This window comes from Bos taurus, chromosome 18 (assembly GCF_002263795.3).
Source record: "Bos taurus isolate L1 Dominette 01449 registration number 42190680 breed Hereford chromosome 18, ARS-UCD2.0, whole genome shotgun sequence".
Classification (NCBI taxonomy): Eukaryota; Metazoa; Chordata; class Mammalia; order Artiodactyla; family Bovidae; genus Bos; species Bos taurus.
In genome coordinates this window covers 35,584,084-35,604,056 of record NC_037345.1, presented here as the reverse complement: position 1 = coordinate 35,604,056, position 19,973 = coordinate 35,584,084, and the positions used below count along the sequence as shown (strand labels likewise).

The following is a 19,973-nucleotide window of genomic DNA, read 5'->3' as shown; positions in this document are numbered from 1 at the left end:
ATATTCAAAAGCAGAGACATTACTTTGCCAACAAAGGTTTGTCTAGTCAAGGCTATGGTTTTTCCAGTGGTCATGTATGGATGTGAGAGTTGGACTGTGAAGAAGGCTGAGTGCCTAAGAATTGATGCTTTCGAACTGTGGTGTTGGAGAAGACTCTTGAGAGTCCCTTGGACTGCAAGGAGATCCAACCAGTCCATTCTAAAGGAGATCAGTCCTGCGTGTTCATTGGAAGGACTGATGCTAAAGCTGAAACTCCAATACTGTGGCCACCTCATGCGAAGAGTTGACTCATTGGAAAAGACTCTGAGGCTGGGAGGGATTGGGGGCAGGAGGAAAAGGGGACGACAGAGGATGAGATGGCTGGATGGCATCACCGACTCGATGTACATGAGTTTGAGTGAACTCCGGGAGCTGGTGATGGACAGGGAGGCCTGGCGTGCTGCAGTCCATGGGGTCGCAAAGAGTCGGACACGACTGAGCAACTGAACTGAACTGAACTGAACTGAATTCAATACATTTACTTGGAAGCTATTTGGAACTAGTACCCTGAAAGTTCATTAGGTGGTGTGGTAGGAAAGGGACCAGAGAATGTTATTAAAATTCAGACATGGCATCTGATTTTGACTTTGACAGTGTCTATTTTAAACAGGTCTCACAGCAGTGGCGAAAAGCCAAATATAGAATCAAGTACTCAGCTCACAGTCATCTTTTCTGTTGCTTATTCCTTCCAAAGATGATAATTTCAGAGATATTATAGGCTGCCATAAAACCACAGCTTTTTCAACTCTTATCTCACTGTTCAAGTTTTAAAACAAGATGATTAAAAATGGTGCTCTATCATCATAAAAAACCACGTAATACAGTTTTCGTGTGTCTTTATGAGGAAGTCGAGAGTCTGTAACCAGCACTATCCACCCACTCACCAAGTACATTTTAATGATAAACACATGATTTCCTGAAAAAGTCAGGTGATAACCTTTATAGCAAAAGCCTGATCCAAGCTGTGTTATTTCTGCTTCCCTTCACCAAAGTTCTGCTCTCCTTTTGCCTAGTGTGCTTAACTTCATTTTGCTAAAACAACCTGGAAGGTTCTTGACAGTTCCGGATTTAAAGACTAGGATAAATCCAAGATTCTTCACAAAGAAGCACTCAAGCTGACTATACACAAAAATACTTTGATATATAATATTAATACACAATAATTAGCTAGTAGATTTAATTTCCAATGGAGCAAAGAACTCGTCTATTTTGGTCTCCACTGACTCATTAGTGCTTGGTAAATACTGAGTACCGAATAAAATTACATGCCATTGAATCTTTAATGGCATGCTGGCAAAACAACAACAAAAATTATGCTCAAATAATAGCTACTGAATATGAATTTTAGGCCAGGGAGTCAGTACTGCAACAAAGCAGTCTTTCCACCATTCTTCAGCAATAACTTGAGAGCAGTGTGGTACACAAGTCCACTGCTCTCCCTTGCCCCTCACTTCTCCCTTAGACTGGGAGCTCTAGGCTCTGGCTCCCTGAGATAGCCTTCTAATGTGGCCAAAATTTGTCAACTTAAGCAAATCAAAATTATTACTGATAAATAAATCTATAAGGTAATTTATAGGTAAATCATTAACAATCTTGATAAATACAGTACTTCTTAAAAACATTAATGCTTACAATTTCATTTTTACTTCCTTTTGAATGTATATATGCATGAATTTATTGATAATCCTATTCCATGAGGATAGGATTGGCTTTGAGTTGGCTTTATATTTTTCACCAAGTTAAGGTAAAAACAAAGAGTTATTTATACCCCTCCTATACAACATTCTCACTTTCTCTCTATAAAGAGTAAAGTGCATTAAAAGCCTAGAACAACAGTCAACAGCCATCAACACCCGTGGTAAGAGGTTATGTAGGTCACAGCATTTGGCCCACTTGTGGCATCCACTGTCCTTGACTCCCATTACCGCAACACCTGGATTGCCTGTGTCACCACAACAGAAGTAGTCAGAGCCATCAGCAATATTTGCTATAAGAAAAAACTTTTTTTTAAAATCCAAGAAATGTTCAAACTATAGTCCACTGAAATGCTATCTACACACAAGAATGAGGTGTCTGAGTAACACAGGCCTCTTCTTTAGAGCTATTTCCAATGCTTACGAATTCAGAGTTAGAGCTGGGCATGGTATGGTATGAAATCTCACCACCAGGTGGAGGGGCAGGGTAACCTAGAGCCCTGCCTCTGGAGTAGGCACACACACATTGTCAAACACACACCAGTTTAAAGGGTCTTCATAACTAGCATTTGAGCATCTTGATCATTTTTGTAAACTATTTTTAGGTCTCATTAGTCTCCATTTATGTATACTATTTCATTTTAAGCTCCAATCAATGAACATTCATAAAAGTTTGGCAAGTTCATCTTTTCTTCCTTTCCTTACACCCCAAGATTAAAGGTACAGTTCATTCTCTGGCTGAACAATTTTATGGAGATATTATTTTTTATAAAATGAAGGTACAATCATTTTCTAAATTTCCCTTGAAGAAACAAGAGACATTTGGAAGTAAAGGAATAGAAATTATTTTAAATGGATGAGAAACTAGTACTACTTTATGGTTTATTATTCTAAAGCAGAGTTTTCCTAAGATTTACTTTCAGGTTATTAGGTAAGTTATAAGAATACTATCTAAATAAAATACATAAAATACTGAACTCAACTATTAATTATTTTGCATTTATCAAAATCAGATTAATTTGCCTTTTCAAGCTAAAGATAGAAAAACATTCCTGAAAATTTAGAAGTCTACCTATGGTAGACTGCTACTGTCCTAATTCATTCTTCTCTAGTAACTGAACTCATACTGAACTCTAGATATTTCCAGCTCTAGGACAGATTCAATTTACAGGCACAATGATCAAAGATATCCTTCACTTTTAACATTAGGTTTAACACTACTAGTAAAGGGAAATTATGACACTTTTTGTTTTCACAACTGACTGAGGGGGAGGTCAGTCCTGCTATTACAGGCCCTAAGAAACCTTTCATGTATGTGATACTATACTGTCATACAGACTTTTCCTCTAGAAGAAGTTGTGACTCAAAACATTCTACAAAGACAAACACTGAGTCTCCAGCTAAGTAAATAGTACACAGTTACTTGAAAGTACATTCAAGTATCAGCACGTGTGTTTTTCTATCAGCTAAAAAATGAAACGTTGGGGGAGGACCCCAAGACAAAAAACTTCTTTTCAATTTGGGTTAAGATGTGAGATTCTGAATTTTAGGCTTATCAGAAGACTGTCCTTTTCCTTTTTTTTAAATTTGAACATTTTCTCTGAGTAATCCTGTTCATTTCTGTATACTGTCGACTCCTAAATCTGCTGTCTCCAGATCCCAAACCTGAGCTCCAGAGTTGTAAACCCACACAACTTATTCCACACCTATGCTATGAATCCCACACGCTTGCCTCTTCAAGACCTTGTTCCATCAAATTTCTTCACTCTTCCATCTCTTTAATCAAGCTACCCACCCACCCTCTCCTAAGATTCTTCTCATCATTACTTAAATATGGGTAAGTCTCCATCTCAAACCAACTAGCAAATAAAAACCCTAGACCCACATGGCCCTCTATCTCTAATTTTTTTTTCATTGTTTAATATCTTAAAGGAATTATCTTCCCTGCCTGCTGTTTCTCTGTTCTTACCTCCTGTTCATTCCTTAGCCATTCCTTCACTCCACAGAAACACTTCTTACTAAGATCACAAGTGACCAACTTGTTGGCTTCATACATGGGAAGGGCAATGGGGTAAACACTGGGAGAAATAAGCTTTAATTTTGGTTCAGCTGTGATGTGACTAGGGCAACCTAAATTTTGTTCAACTGATTTTTCTCCACTATAATACTAGGAAATTCATTTAAATCCTGGTTATAACTCTCCTGAGAGTTTTAATTTCTTTTTTGTTGTTGGTTTCTTTTTTTTACTATTTTTAAAATATTTATTTATTTTTTGACCATGCTGTGTGTGCTGTATGGGATCTTAGTTCCCCAACCAGAGGTCAAACCGTCCGCCCTTTTATTGGGAGCACAGAGTCTTAACCACTGGACCACGAGGCAAGTCCCTATAATTTCTATCACAGACTTTCTCAGGTGGCTTTGAGAGTCTTTGAAGAAAGGAGCTGTACGAGGGAAAGGGAGGGTTATGGTTGCTTGCTGAGGCAGAAAGGCTTGGCTCCCTCAAAAGCACAGACTCCTCCCAAATAGAGTCCCAGATGAAACTAACAGAAATGGAAAGATGGGCCTAAAGGGCAGGTTCAAGGGTAAATGATCCAAGTTGCCTCTGGCAAATGGCTAACATTTCCTGCTTTACTTCCATTCCATACTGCCTTATGTCAAAACTTAAAAAGGTACTCGATCAGAAATGAGTAGGCTTATACGCCTGATCTGCAATTACATTTACTCAGCACACAAGCCATAGAATTCATACAGATAGGCCTCCCTCTGCTTTGGTTTAATAAATCCAATCAAACACTCATTTTCCTTTCATTCAAACCCATACTAAAATTGTTAAGTACAAATGTGAGAGCCTGAGTGTGGTTAAATTTACAAAGCAGAGTGTTAAAGTTTAGCTCCAAAGATGACGAGTGGGCCCCTAACAGAAGATGCCCATGGATACCCCCTCCTCTGTAGCACATGCAAATCCTGCCACTGCATGCAAATATCAGACTTGAGAACAAAAATAATCATACATTTCAATCAACACTCACCCTCTAGATTCTCCAGAAAGGAGGTGGACATGAGAGCTCACTGTGGTTAGGCCATTTCTCTGCTGAACCTGATGGCTGGTGTTCCAAGTCAGACATAAACTGGTCTGTGTCAAAGAAGACAACATCACTACTGAATGGAACAAACCAGAGGGTAACAATCTACTACATGCCCAGCTTGTTTTTTTCTACAATCAAGAGGAATTTAGTTTTCCTTTACCTGCCAGTCATGGCATACAATAGCTCCCCACATTTTACTGGATAATATAAACACTGGAGTCCAGAGAGTTTAGGTTATGCTGATTTATTTTCTAAATTTAAAAGGGAAGTAATTTTTAAAAGTTACAGTGATGGTTTTCAGTGATTGTCAAGGATAGATTTAATTTTCAATAAACTAGTTTCCACATACTTGTCTGTGGCTGTATCTTTTTTTTTGGCTGAGATATGTGTTATGCAGAACCTCAGTTCCCCAACCAGGGATCGAACCTGTGGCTCCTGCAGTAGAAGAACTGGAAGCATGAAGTCTTTTTTTTTTTTTTTTTCGGAAGCATGAAGTCTTAACCACTGGACCACCAGGGAAGTCCATCTGTGGCCACATCAGAGTTATTTGGGCACTTAATAAAAAATAAACTTCTGGGCTCTAGAGCACAGAATCAAAATGTCTAAGGGTAGGGGCCCAGAACACTATATGCATAGGTAAATTTGCAGGTCATGAAGGAATGTTTTTTAAACTAAAGTTCACATCTATTAGCACGTTATGAAATCAATAGAGTAAGCTGAAATCAGTATTAAAAAAATAGAACAAAATAGAAGATGGGCTACATTTTCTTTAATAAAGGTTAAGAATTGGCTTGTGAGACTTTCACATTAGTTGTAAGTTTTTTGTTATGTAACGGATCCATGCTATAAAACTTACTTATTGTTAGAAGTAGTCAAAATGTTTGAAAGTCACTGTACTCAAGAAGAGTCACTATTGTCAGTTTTGTGCTAATGGATGACACACTCAGATGCCCAGCTAAAGAGTACACTATACAATGAGGCAGCCTCCTCCTCTGGCCTATAAAAAATTATTTTTGGCCTTTGCTGTATGAATTCAAATAAAAGGACATAACCTTCTATTAGATTCTAGAAGAATGCTTATTTTATCGTGGAAGAGAAGAAACTGTACATAATCTCTGTGAACTAGCTGATACCATACCCTCCTCTTAGGCAGATAAAAGAGGGAAAACCAAGGAGCAGCCAATCTCCTTGCATTCTAGTGAGTGCAAAATGCAGTCTCACTAAATGGGTCAAAACAAAACACAAAAGCCAGGAACTCTTTATGCTTAGGCAAAATTTTTCTGCCTGAAGCTTTTTTATTACTAAATTTAAGATCACTCACCTAGCTTCAGGAGTGACTTAAGCATTATAGTACCTTCAAAGGTCTCCTTTATGAGGCTGCCCAATCTTCACAACTGAATCCTTCAAAACAGACTCTATGGTACAGAACATGGGATTCCAGGTAAATCAGCACATAAATTAGAAGAAAGAGAAGTCCAGGCCAAGATACACTGGGGGCTTTTGTGAGTTGGCTGACACAGTGGTACTTTCAGATTGTACTTATGGAAACTTGCAGCCCTCAAGACATTCTTATAGTTCCTTGAAACTCTGCTGCCAGCTCCAAAGAACAACTGATTTATCTCTATCACACAAACTTTGGCCAGACATTTAAAGAATTAATACTAATCCTTAAACTCTTCCAGAAGATTGAAGAGAAGGGAACACTTCCTCTCATTCTAAAGCCACTATTACCCTGATTATCAAGGTCAGACAGACACTACAAGAAAAGAAAACTACAGAATATAAATGGGAAAACATCCCATGTTCAAGGGCTGGAAGACTTATATTGTGAAAATGATAATACTACTTAGAGCAATGTATAGATTCAATGCGATCAAAATCCAACAGTGTTTTTGCAGAAACAGGAAAATCCCATTCTGAAATTCATATGGAGTCTCCAAGGACCCTCAAGAGCCAGAAAATGAAGTGAAAGTGAAGTCACTCAGTCGTGTCCAACTCTCTGTGACTCCATGGACTGCAGCCCATCAGGCTCCTCCATCCATGAGATTCTCCAGGTAAGAATACTGGAGTGGGTTGCCATTTCCTTCTCCAAGAACAGTCTTGAGAAAGAATAAAGATGGAAGACCAACACTTCCTGATTTCAAAACTTACTACAAAGCTACAGTAATCAAAACAGTATTACACTGGCCTCAGGACAGACATACAGACCAAAGGAATAAAACAGCCCAGAACCAATGCTCACTTCAGCAGCATGTATACTAAAATTGGAATGATTACAGAGGAGATTAACATGGCCCCTGTGCAAGTATGACACACAAATTTGTGAAGCATTCAGTATTTCTAAAGAATTTTAAAAGAGTGTATATACATACACGTATAACTGATTCACTGTGTTGTACAGCAGAAACTAACACAACACTGTAAACCAACTACACCCCAATTTAAAAAAATAGCCCAGAAACAAACCCTCACAATACAGGGTCAATTAATTTTCACTTTCAAACAAGGGTTCTATTGGATATACACAGGCCAAAGAATGGAAGCTGGACTCACCCCTCGCACAAATTTAATACAAAATTAACTCAAAACAGATCAAAGGGCTAAACATAAGAGCTAAAATTGTAAAACTCTTAGAAGAAAACATAGGGCAAATCTTTATGATCATGGATTGGGCAATGATTTCTTAGGTATGACACTAAAAGCACAGGCAATAAAAGAAAAAAATAAGATAAACTGTACTTCATCAAAATTAAAAACATCAAAGAATCATATCAAGAGAGTAAAAAGACAATCCATAGAATGGGAGAAAATATACGCAAATAATTTATCTGATAAGAATTTTTTTAAATTAATTTTTAACTGAAGGATAACTGCTTTACAATACTGTATTGGCTTCTGCCATACATCAACATGATGGTAAGGATTTAATATTTGAAATATATAAAGAACTCCCATAACTTAATAACAAAAACCTAAACAACTCAACCAAAAAAAATAGGTGAAAGATCTGACTAGCCAGGTCTCCAGAAAAGATAAACTAATGACCAATTAGCTCATGAAAAAGATATGCAACATCATTAGTCACCAGGGAAATGCAAATTAAAACTGCCATGATACCACTTCACACCCATTTAGGATGGCTACTTTTTTTATATATGTAAGTGTTGGCAAGAATGTGGAGATACTGGAGCCCTCAATGCACTATAAATGTAAAATGTTACAGGCACTGTGAGAAAAATACTAGTTTGGCAGTTCCTCAAAAAGTTGAACAAAGAATTCTACATAATTCAACAATTCTACTCCTAGAAAACCCAATGGAATTGAAAATAAAGACTCAGATACCTATACTCCAATATTTATAGCATCATTATTCACAACAGGCAAAAGGTGGAAACAAACCAAATTTCTTTCAACAGATATATGGACCAAAAAAATATGGCATACACATACAATGTAATATTATTCAATCATAAAAAGGAATGAAATTCTGATATACGCTTTTAACACGCTGAAACTTGGAACCATTACACGATGTGAAATAAGCCAGACACAGGAGGACAACTGTCGTATTCTACTTGAATGAGGTATCTCGAGAAAGGAAAGTTATAGAAATAGAAAGCTGAACAGAGGTGACCACAGGCTGGACTAGGATGAGATAATGAGGAATTATTGCTTCGTGCCTATAGAGCTGTTGCTTAGGGTGATGAAAAAGTTCTCTAAATAGACAGCAGTGATGACTACACCCTACTGTAAATGTACTTAATGTCACTGGACTGTACACTTAAAATGGTTAAGCTTTATGTTATACATATTTTACTGAATTCTTAAAATTTCAAAAACAAACTGGGTTTTCTCATGGGAAAACACTATGAAATGACTGAATGAGTTTTTCACAGCTCTGTCATTAACTCAAAGCAACACCCAGAGGATTTTTAGTGTCAAGTTGTTCAAATAGAGTAGCTACACGATGGGTATTATTTATGGGAACTTTTTGCCTCTGGAATTATTCATCATAAATATGTTTAAGGCTGGATGGCACATACATACCTCCCAGCAGAGTATTCCTGAGAATCGTTGAATCCTAGTTAAAAGAGAACGTTCAGTATTATCTACCTTCCTCCACTTCTGAGTCCCTAAGTGACTAAACACCTCATTTGTGACCCATCCTCATCATTGGCTATGCATTTATTTATTTAAATATAACAAACACCAGTAAAATAAGCATACAACAGGTGGACTAGAACACTGACAATATTAGCTGTGCTGCTCCTCCATACCAGCATCCTGATTCTCCCATCCAAGTTAATCACCTGAATCTTGCACTTATCTTTCCCTAGGAACTTAAAGGCAGGTTCATCTGCTTGTCACCTATACCGAACCACAACAGCTGAGGTCACATTAGAGTCCCTGTTTACAGTCAAATTAGCAATTGCCCTACATTCAAGATCAGCATGTTACTTCAGAGCCTGCAAGTGGCAGTGTCAGTTTTCACCCACAACAGCAGGTCAGGCTATATTTAACGTGTACCCTCTTCTCTGCTGAAAAGCTGCAGCTGCGATTCTGTTAGTCTGTGAACACAGGAGGACAAGAGGGAACTGAGGGATTCTAATGGAAAGTTCTCACTGGTTTCAGCTCAATCACAAATTAGAAGAACCTGCATTTAAAGGTCTAAGACTAGTTTAACAATATTATAATCTTAATTAAAAATGCTTAAAACACAGCTGTGACAATTTCTACATTTTTTTGTACTGTTTTAATGTATATCACTTGGTCCAAATCTGGGACATACACACGATAAAGCACAGAAATGTTTAGGAAAAATTACAGTTCCAGGCACACAAACTTTAACACTGGAATAAAAACTCAGATGTAACACATGCTTGTCAAGCAGGGACAATGGTATTAATACATCTAGGTAGCAAGGAAAAAAAAAGTAGCAAAGGAGTTTTGAACAATATTCTAACTGGCTGAATAAGTATATATTACAAGTCTTCTAAGGAGACTGCTTCAAAGAGAACATCAATTGGTTAAGGTTGGTATTCTGCTGTTGCTATTATCCCAAGGAATAAACCCCTCTGAGGAGGGAGCCACATTACTCTGAAAATGTTTCTGAGACTCACCTGAGCCTGGAAGACTGATGTGAGGAACCCAAATCACCTCAATGAAACCAAACAAGGATAACTGCAAAGTTTAGTCTTGGGTTCCAAAAACAATACATGTAAAAATCCACGGAGGTGGGGCATGGGGTGGGGATACAAAATGGACATGATTCAGTTATGACTAATGACTAGTGCTTATGATTCACTAAATTAACAGCAAGATGGAACTAAGAAAATCCCCTGACCTACACCAAACTGATAAAATTTTCTGAACAAGGAAGGTGACAGCCCCAATCCACTTCTGAGCTGGCTAGAGTGTTGCCTTCTGGATACGGCGCTATGAAAAGAACTAAACCCCAGGGTTCAAACAAGGGAACAAGCATGTTATTAAGGCTGAGGGAAGGATGAGATTGCTCGAGTGTTTTTAACACTTAGGAAAGAGATAAAGATTTCACACACATGAAGGATTATTACAGAAGAATGATTAGATTTGCTCTGTATGATTCCAGACACATCAGAGCCCACACAAAACAAGGGCAGCTGGAACTTAAAAGGCCCTGAGATGTTCCAAAGAGCTGGAGAGGAAGAGACTAACAGGAATATAATATTACTAGGGACACCAGATAATGAATTCCAGTGTGAAAAAGGAGGGTGGAATAGAGAGGCTTTAAGACTTCATCTCTAATGAGAATCTAAAAATTTTTTTTTCTTTTATTACAAAATTTATTTGCTCACGTTACATAAAAGTGGCTGGGAACTATGTTTCTCTTCACAAATTCTTATAAAGAATTCCACCTCTAGGATGGATTACTGATACACCTCAAAGAAAACAATGAGCAGAGAATCAAAACAATCATCCTTGTGCAGGATGTGTGAAAAGAAAAACAGCAAGACAGCTCATTTCTGATAAGTTACTATAGAAATCAGACTGGATACTTTCCATACTTGTTTCACAACACCATATGCCTGTTCATTAATAAAAACATCTAAGGTTAACAATAAAGGTATATGCTGCTGCTAAGTCGCTTCAGTCGTATTCGACTCTATGCGACCCCACAAACAGCAGCCACCAGGCTCCCCCGTCCCTGGGATTCTCCAGGCAAGAACACTGGAGTGGGTTGCCAGTTCTTTCTCCACTAATGAGAATCTAAAATTTTAAGCCCTGGTCCCTCTCACAAACCAAAGCTCTGCTGAGAAAATAGCATTTTCTCTCATCTATTCTGCTGCACAGATGCTACTCTGCGGATGCTCTACATCCACAGTTTCAGACTACAGACTGATGAGAAACATGACTGCAAATACTGAAAAAACTCCTAGAGTCCTGAATTAGGAGCTCTGATTTGGGTTTTATTTATTTTTCTGACTTGGGTTTTACTCTGCTATTAAATCAGTGTTAACCTGGATGAATACCCTAAGCTCTGTAAAACTCAGATCCTCTACCTATAAGATGAAGGAGCTGTATTATTTTCAATTCTGTAAGTCTTGAATTTCCAAGCTGAGGTGCACTAATATCTTCTCTATTAAATGTCACTGAATTTATAATAAAAAATTAAGGTGTTAATGTCTGCATATCTAAAGGTAACAGACAAGTTTGAATGAGTCTTGACAAATTCTATTTTAATTAGAAATCTCAAAAATAAAAAGGATATTTTATTTGCTTTAATCTTTGATTAAAAAAAGAAAGGGGTAAATAAATATAAAACAGAAACAGGATTAACAAAGTTATTAAGATTAGATGATAAATATATTTTTCCTTCCCTGGTGGCTCAGAGGTTAAAGTACCTGCCTGCAATGCAGGAGACCCAGGTTCAATCCCTGGGTTGGGAAGATTCCCTGGAGAAGGAAATGGCAACCCACTCCAGTATTCTTACCTGGAGAATCCCATGGACGGAGGAGCCTGGTAGGCTACAGTCCACGGGGTCGCAAAGAGTCAGACACGACTGAGCAACTTAATTTACTTCACTATTTAACTAGTATAACACAATTAAAAAAAAAAAATTACTCATGTCCTCTAGTTGTAGAGTGGGAAATTACTTTGTACTTAATGCTTAGCACAATACAGAAAAGTTAAAATAAAATCTGAGCTCAAGTTAACTGCGAAGTTCACTTTAAGTAGTATACTTTCAATCATTTTTGGTATGTTTCATGGCTAACTTTTTTTTACTCTATTTTATTAAACATTATTGTTAATCTCCTACTGTACGTAATTTATAAATTAAATTTTATCATATGTATGTATACTTGTATAGGATGCTCAGGCGCTCAGTCATGTCTGTTTACAACTCCATGGATTGTAGCCCACCAAGCTCCTCTGTCCATGGGATTTCCCAAGCAAGAATACTGGGTGGGTTTTTATTACTTACTTTTAAAGCTTATCATAAAGTGGACATTCAAGTACTACAGAGTTCAAGGACTATGAAATACATAACTGTCGTTTTTTAATGAATTTATATTAAAACTCTGCAGAACCGTAGGATTTTCTAAGCATCTAGAAGTTTACCTTCAAAGGCAAATCTAAATAACGTAATCAATGAGTCAGTTGGCAAATACCAAAAATTCATTTTAGAGTTCATGTTAAGCATCAAAATGCAGAAATTATACATCTAAAATGTATAATCCAAGATATACAACCCATCCAAGATATACAATCCAAGATGCGCAGGAGTGTATTTTAATCCCCGAAACCCCTCTTTGATTACGGCTAGCGCCACTGAGCTCCTGTCAAGTCTCCTGACGGGTGGCAATGAGGGAATTCTGCAGCCAGTCCTTGTCCTCTGTGGGGCTGCAATCTGGGAACTTTGCTTAACTGTGAATGGGACAAAATGGAAACTATTTTACTTGCCCTCATAGATCTCATTTTTCCAGATTCTCTGCAATACATTTTCACATATTCAAAAGATGAAATAAAATCTTCATAAAACCTTTCTAAAAGTTCCAATTTACTGTGCCCCCAAATCACTCAGTCTGTAGTAAATTATAAAGAGTAAATTCCAGTTTTGGTGTGTTTTTAGAAAAAAAAAAGTCTTCACTTGGAAAGAAAATGAGCTGGAATATCCCATGAGACCTGCTTAATAAATCTTGTATCTTCAGTGCCATTACTGAAGAGGTAGGTTATCATACTCCAGGTCTCACCCTATGTTTCAGAGACTAAAATTTTAAACATGAACCCTGAAAGCAATACTAGTGTGACGAATCAGATGCAGTTGTGTACACACAGTCATGCAGAGAAATTCTACACATGCATTCTGGATAATGTTCCACTATTCTCAAGGAATGAAAAAAAGCCTGAGGGATCCCATTAAGCACTCAGTTCTAACCATCATGGTCTGCTACTGGTGGGGGCAGCTGCAGTGCTGCAAAAGAAAAAAAAAAGACTAGACTGAAAAGATCTGATTCCAGTCTCAGCTCTACAACTTACCAGCTATGTGACCTTCAGAAAGCCTAATTCCCTAAATGAAGCTATCTAGAGGATTCAGAGCATCACCAACTCAATGGACATGAGTTTGAGGAAGCTCCGGGAGTTGGTGATGGGCAGGGAAGCCTGGCATGCTGCAGTCCATGGGGTTGCAAAGAGTTGGACATGCCTGAGCAACTGAACTGAACTGAGAGGATTCAGTAAGAGTTTAATTAGACAACAATGCTACGAAAATTATAGGTTTTGCTTTAGTTTATTATACCTTTTGTTTACACACAAATGACCTGGCCAATCCCCTTGGCGCTTTGAAAGCCATCCTCTTCTTGCCATCTGCCCTCCAGCCACAGATAATCATGCTTTCCCAGACACAGCTTTATGTTTCTGCTTCTGTTGTCTGATTTTCCCTTTGATTCTCATTTACTGATACTACACTTGATCTTAGCCAAAAGGTTAAGAGGTGATTGATCCTCATTTACTGAAAAATATACTCATCCTCCAAGACTGGCTTAAATGTCATCTCCTCAAGGAAGCCTCTCTGAATCCTTCCTATAGAATCTTTCACATCTTTTTGCTGATCTCCTAATGTGTTTCTTTTATATCTTGGTTGTAAGTGACTAAGACCTACTGGATCATTGTTTCCTCATGACATTGTATCCTCATTTAATATGACAGTAAAGCCGTGGTGTCAAGTTGGGGATAGGGGTAGGGGCTCCCACATTTTATCATTTTATTTATCTTCCTTTTCTCTTTTGCTTGGAATTTGGAATTTAACACCAGCTTTGCAACCAAGGAGTAAATAGCCTCTCCAGATGTATAAAGGAGAGGACTGACCTAGTGTTAACTTTTCAATAGATTACAGAATGAGAACTAAAATTCTATTTCCATATTTCATACCAAAAAAATGTTACAGGTAGCTTTCACTGCATTCCTATTTAGACAGTTTTTCACTACCATATAAATGACAAAGCCAAGAATAAACTCTAAAATTATTACCTGAAAATTCTATCTTGGGGGAATTTTCAACTATTAATACTGCAGAATCTGCTGTCCAATTTATGATTTCATAAAATCAGAGGTCTACACACCAACTTGTTACATTTATATAAATAGCTTCTTTTTATCATGGTGCCAACAGTTGTACCAGCAGCAGCAAACCAGTCTGGACTTGTATCATCATCACTATCTGACTCAGCAAGCCGGCAGGGCCACAGAGAAGCAGGTTCTTTACTTGTGAAGAATCTCCTCAAGGACAGGAACTCTACCCTGATACATTTCTAGTATTTCTAGCATCTAACTCTGTGTCTTGCAAAGGGATAGGACTCTACAATGTTTACTGAATTAACATTTCTGAATTCCATTCTCTAGACGCTGCGACCTCACTATATGTTCTGGAAGAAAAACTGCCCAATAAAGCTCACATCTTCAGTTCCATCACAAATAGGTGGTAGGTTATTACTCAAGGTCTTAGCCTTCACAACAGATATAAGTAGTAAAATAGACTTTAAAGCATGTATGTTCATGTCTATCTCTCCAGAATCATATATTAACATATTTCTAGTAACAGCCCAACCATATGCAATAAACAATCGATGGTAACTTTCTCAAGACTCTTAAGAGAAGGAAGTTCCTGAATCGTCACTGCTTCAAGAACATAAAGATGAACTTACCATCATCTAAAGTGATGTCCTGCAGACCAATTGTAGAAAAATTAGGTTCCTGCTCTTCAGGTTCAGGTTTAATGTTCACAGTTGCCTCATCAGGTGGAAATGAAGCTGGATCACACAAACTGTGACATAATAAAGATGAAGGTGCAGAAATACCTCCCTGGCCTGTACTTTGTGCTTGAGCTGAGTGCTGTCCAGGATGCATTCTGGTGGCTAGAGACGGTGATGAGGCAGTTCCTGAGCTAGGAGAATGGTAAGGCATAGGCTGCAGCTGAGGAGATGGTGGCCCAGAAAGTGGCGAACTGGCCAGGGGATGAGAGGCTGCTGGGGAAGCGGTTGTAGCAGTCCCTGAATGTGAAGGACCATACATAATGGGTTGTAACTGAGAGGAAGGCTGACCTGTGACCTGATCGGCCACTGGAGAAGAAACAGATCTTTGTCCTGTGTTTGAACAATGGTATCCCATTGTCTGCAGATGAGGCAGGGTCTGCACAGAATGAGGTGTGTGGGCTAAGAGATGTCCTGTTGAGCCTGAATTTGAAGAATGAAAAGGTATGGATGATGGTGTTTGACAGCCAAGATTTATTAAATTAGGAAGAGTTGCATCCTGCTGAAACAAAACTGGATCAAATTCTTGACTAGAGGCAGCATTAATAGGAAGACACGTTGGTCCATTGAATACAACATTAGTTTGCATAGGCTGATAGGAAGACCCCATAGGAGGTGTTGGTGTGACTTGAAAAGGCTGATGCACGACTGAAGAAGATATCATATGCTGTTCTTTACCAGCACTTTCATCCCTACACTGCAGCTGTGGCAGATGGGATGCAGTTACCATGGATGCATATGTTTGCTGGATGGGACAAACCAAGCTTCTCTGTGCAGAAAGTACGCTGTCATGTAGGTGTCCTGTATCTGAAGAAGTCCTCTGAGTCTGGGCAGGATGAGGCAACGATGGAACTGAAGATAAGTCAATCTCTTCTCTGTGTTCTTGCTTCATCAAAACTGAAAAGGAAGAGATTAAAGCAAATGTTATTATATAACACATAAAATAATTATGAATAGTCTTCATTCTAGGCTATACAACTATATCACACATTCAAGTCAGGGGTTAAAAACTCAAAAGGCTTCAGGGAAGCCAGATAATTTAACCATATGTTTTTGCTTATACATTATGGATATCTCTGGAAAGATGTACAAGAAACTGGTAACTGTTGGGTTTACTACTGGGAAGGGAAAATAGGTGAACAGGAGAAGACTTACTTTTTACTGTAAAAAGTTTTGGGGCCTTTTGAATGTTTCTCACCATGTATATATATTATCTATTTAAAAATAAATAGTTTTTTAAAAACCTGAAGATCTTTATTCGGTAGAGATTATTATTACCCTGCTTCACAGATGACTATACTGAAGAGGAGATTAAAGACACTAAGATCTCACAGCAGCTAAGTGATATCATAAGGTCTTGAACACAGGTTTCTCTGCCTTCTGATTCTTGTTCAGGTATTTCAAGTTTGGTTCATTGTGTCTACTGGCTCCTGACCTGTCTAATGTCTTTTTTCTTCTGCCCTTAATGTCTTGATGTACTTACTTTTCTTCGACTTTGGCAGAACTAGAACTCTGTCCCTGCACTACTGGATTTTTTCATCTTTCACTTTGCCTCCAACTCTGGTCTCAGGAAAGCCACAGTGAATCCTATACCCAGAGTCATATTTCTACCTAAGGAGGGAGAATACCCAAGAAAGCCTATTCTCATCCTTTAATCCTGAATGAAACAGCTGGGATCCTTGGTTACATAAATGGGTGGTTACCATGTACTAAAAAGGACACAGAGGGACTGAAAACTACAGCATAACATCCACCTTTTTGTGTGTGTGATCTAATCCTTATTTCTACATTCCTGACCAATATCTGGGTATCCAGTCTGAGAACTCTGTTTTACTAAATCAAGTGCATGTTCACTCTGCCACATCAAGAATTATTCTTTTGGTCTATAAGGAATTCAGACTCCAACATGATGTCCTCAACACTGGTCTATGGTAATTTATTCTTGTCTGGAGGGAAATACAGTTAAACATATCTTACAATATCTACAATGAGACAAGTTTTGGAAACAGATTAATTCTACCTTTTGTATTATACAATCTATTTCTCAAATTTAGAATGTTGAAGAACAGAAGAATCCAGAAAAAAAAAAATCAACTGGTCTAGTGGTTTTCAAACCATGAGAAGTCTCGCACTCTTCTTCAAGTGATGGATATAGAATAGGATCCAAAGAGTAAAAGCTCTGGACTTCCCTTTCCAGTGCTAAAAGAGCACCCAAGCCAGCTTTATTCTCATAATATTGCTATTTGCATAAGATTTTTTTTGAAGAATGTGTGCTGTGCTCAGTCACACCTGACTCTTTGTGATCCCCATGGACTGTAGCCTGCCAGGCTTCTCTGTCCATGGGATTTTCCAGGCAAAAATACTGGAGTGGGTTGCCATTTCCTCCTCCAGGGTATCTTCCCAACAACCCAGGCATCACACCCATGTCTCCTACATTGGCAGACAGATTCTTTACCACTATGCCTCCTGGGAAGCCCTTATTTGAAGAATAAAACAATCCAAACAATTTGAAAATCACTGTTTAGTATTATATCCTCTTTTACAGAGGTTAGGCAGTAGATACAGTCTGTGGCAGAACTGAGATTTGATCTTCTGATTGTAAGGCATGCTTTTCCTCCCAATCAAAACAACCAAAATATAAAAGTCAGTTTACCCAGTCAACTATTTAGAATACAGACTATACCCTCCCACAAGTGAAATATTATATATGAGAGTTTGACTCTAATACTGTCTGAAAAATCCCCATGATTCCAAAAACCAGAGCTCAGATGGTATCCCCATGTACAAATAACTTCTGCTGGACTTCAGAGGGAGATACACTTTCTCTGGGGTGGGGGTAGGGTCCCCCACATTGGAAGTTCTGAAGCTATTGAATACAAGCTGGGCAGAAGTTCAAGTAGCTGAACCCCAGGGAAGGGCTGTGTGCTTTATTACCATCTGTGGTAAGGTTCATGTGTAAATCATACACATACGCTGTGAACTGTCTTCATTCAGAAAGCAAATGGATTGTGGGACAAATAATACTAAATATAATCCCTAATTAAAAACAATTTGTTTTTAAATTAGCCACTTGTAGTTAATGATTATTCCCCCTCTGGATATTGATACTGGTCAGATCCCTACTGTGAGGAAGTTGCCAAAAAGGAGGCAAATAAACAAATCCTTTAATTAAAAATAAGCAACTTACAAATATATAAAGTTTTTATAAGTAAAAATTAAAAAGGAATTATTGTTACACATAAAATGGCTAAAATCTCTACTATAAAGCATTCATACAAATTAATAAGACAAACATAGTAACTCTACCATAACAAAGGGTCATACAGTAGAATACTAAAAAGCTATTAAGATTCTGTAAAATTATCTGCTGATAAGAAAAAATAAAAATGTTCAGGTTATAAAATTAGAATATATATAAGATAGTATGGTCTCAGTTCTGTTTTTAAAATGATATAGTTATATATGGAATTAAAGGATCTAAAGAAGAGAATGATAGAGTGAAAGAGAATACTGATGCTTTAAAATTTTTTTTCAACTTGTCCTTTAAAAACGTTCACAGTAACATATTCGCCTTTGTAAAAACTTTATTCAAAATTTCATTTTAGAAAAAAGGTGAAAAAAGTAAAATGTGACAGACAAAAGGTAATAATCAAGCAGAATAAGGACTGTCCAAACACTTGTGTGTCCACTCTTCCTTCACTAGTGTGTGCCACCTGATTTGTATTCTGTCAACCACAAGGCCAGTGATGACAGCTCCAGTCCAATCCAATGTTCTCTCTGCACTCCAGGGGCCCATTGATTTCCATTCTCATATGGAATGCCCTCTAGGACTCTGCTTTTATATTGTCCTCTCAATTCAAGAGCTGCTAATGTAGAGGCATGATATTTGCTCCTTTCTGTCTACCTGCTACCACCACTATGATGGTAGTAATCAACACCTCTAACATGCTGACACTACTGCCTTTTCCCCCCAACTCCAGAAGCTCTCTTCCTTCTTATTCAGGTTAGATTCTATAGTTCCTCATCTCAAAAGAATTTAGTAACATTCTTGGACCCTGGATGAGCCCTATTATTCATATTTCACCACCTGCCCTGAAGAATCTGAGTGCTGCTTAAGAAATTTACACAGGAGAGCTAATTTGTATCCATAAATTCACCAATATCAACATCAAAGGTGTCCTTTGATTATCCTATTAGGTTTCGGTGGTAACTTACTCTCCCCTCTCTTTACAATAACTTTTTCATATTTCTCCACACCATTAAACTGCCAAATTACCCACATTCTCCTCTCTCTGCTCACAGAAGGAGGCCGCATGTCATTCTTTATAAAAACAAAACTGAAGCTATCATTTGGAAACTCCCTAAACTCTCCACGACTAAGTCTGTAAACGTTCTTAATGGGCATCCATCTTCTTCATCTTCTTTACCTTCCCTCCTTTTCTTTTCCCATTTAAGGTCCATGCCAATTGGGATATTTTAAATCCTATCCTTTCCCTCTTCTCAGAAACCTGATATTCTTTATTATCACTGATGCTCTCGCCTTTGTATACTCAAAATACACCAGATGTTTGAATCACGTTTTATTCTTCCTGGTCTTTCCTATATAAATTTCACACTCTATAGTTAGTTAATTTGAGGAAAGACTAAACTGGTCATTGACATCTTATAAACTGACAGAAGAACCATGGGAAAAAATCATTTTTGAAATACAGATCTGATCATGTCACCTCCCTGTTAAAGTTCACTTCTTACAACTCTTTTAATACTCTCTGATCCAACCAACGGTAAGGCCTTTGCATATGCTACAGCCTTTATGTGGAATGTTCTCCCACTCTTTATCTAATAGTAATTAACAGTATAGACTATTC

General features: G+C 37.9%; 1 protein-coding gene and 2 non-coding genes across 5 annotated transcripts in view; 2 read left to right on the top strand and 1 right to left on the bottom strand.

The window, feature by feature from the left end:
• The window catches only part of NFATC3 (nuclear factor of activated T cells 3), a 91,745-nt gene that overhangs the window by 5,525 nt on the left and 66,247 nt on the right, over nt 1-19,973 (bottom strand). Inside the window, exons 9-10 of one of the 3 annotated variants that reach the window (XM_005218707.5) lie at nt 15,001-16,002; nt 4,763-4,866 (exon numbers count right to left, since the gene is read on the bottom strand). In XM_005218707.5, the coding sequence (XP_005218764.1) occupies nt 4,766-4,866; nt 15,001-16,002 (1,103 nt within the window). In that variant the 3' untranslated portion in view covers nt 4,763-4,765. Of the gene's footprint in view, nt 1-4,762; nt 4,867-11,894; nt 12,725-15,000; nt 16,003-19,973 lie in introns of those variants that run through there. The other 2 variants (XM_010814549.4, NM_001192831.1) reach the window with 2 other exon arrangements.
• LOC112442469 (U6 spliceosomal RNA) lies at nt 7,054-7,161 on the top strand. The gene has a single exon (XR_003030560.1). It is a non-coding gene; the product is annotated as a U6 spliceosomal RNA (small nuclear RNA).
• Nucleotides 11,674-11,745, top strand: TRNAC-GCA (transfer RNA cysteine (anticodon GCA)). Its single transcript has one exon. It is a non-coding gene; the product is annotated as a tRNA-Cys (tRNA).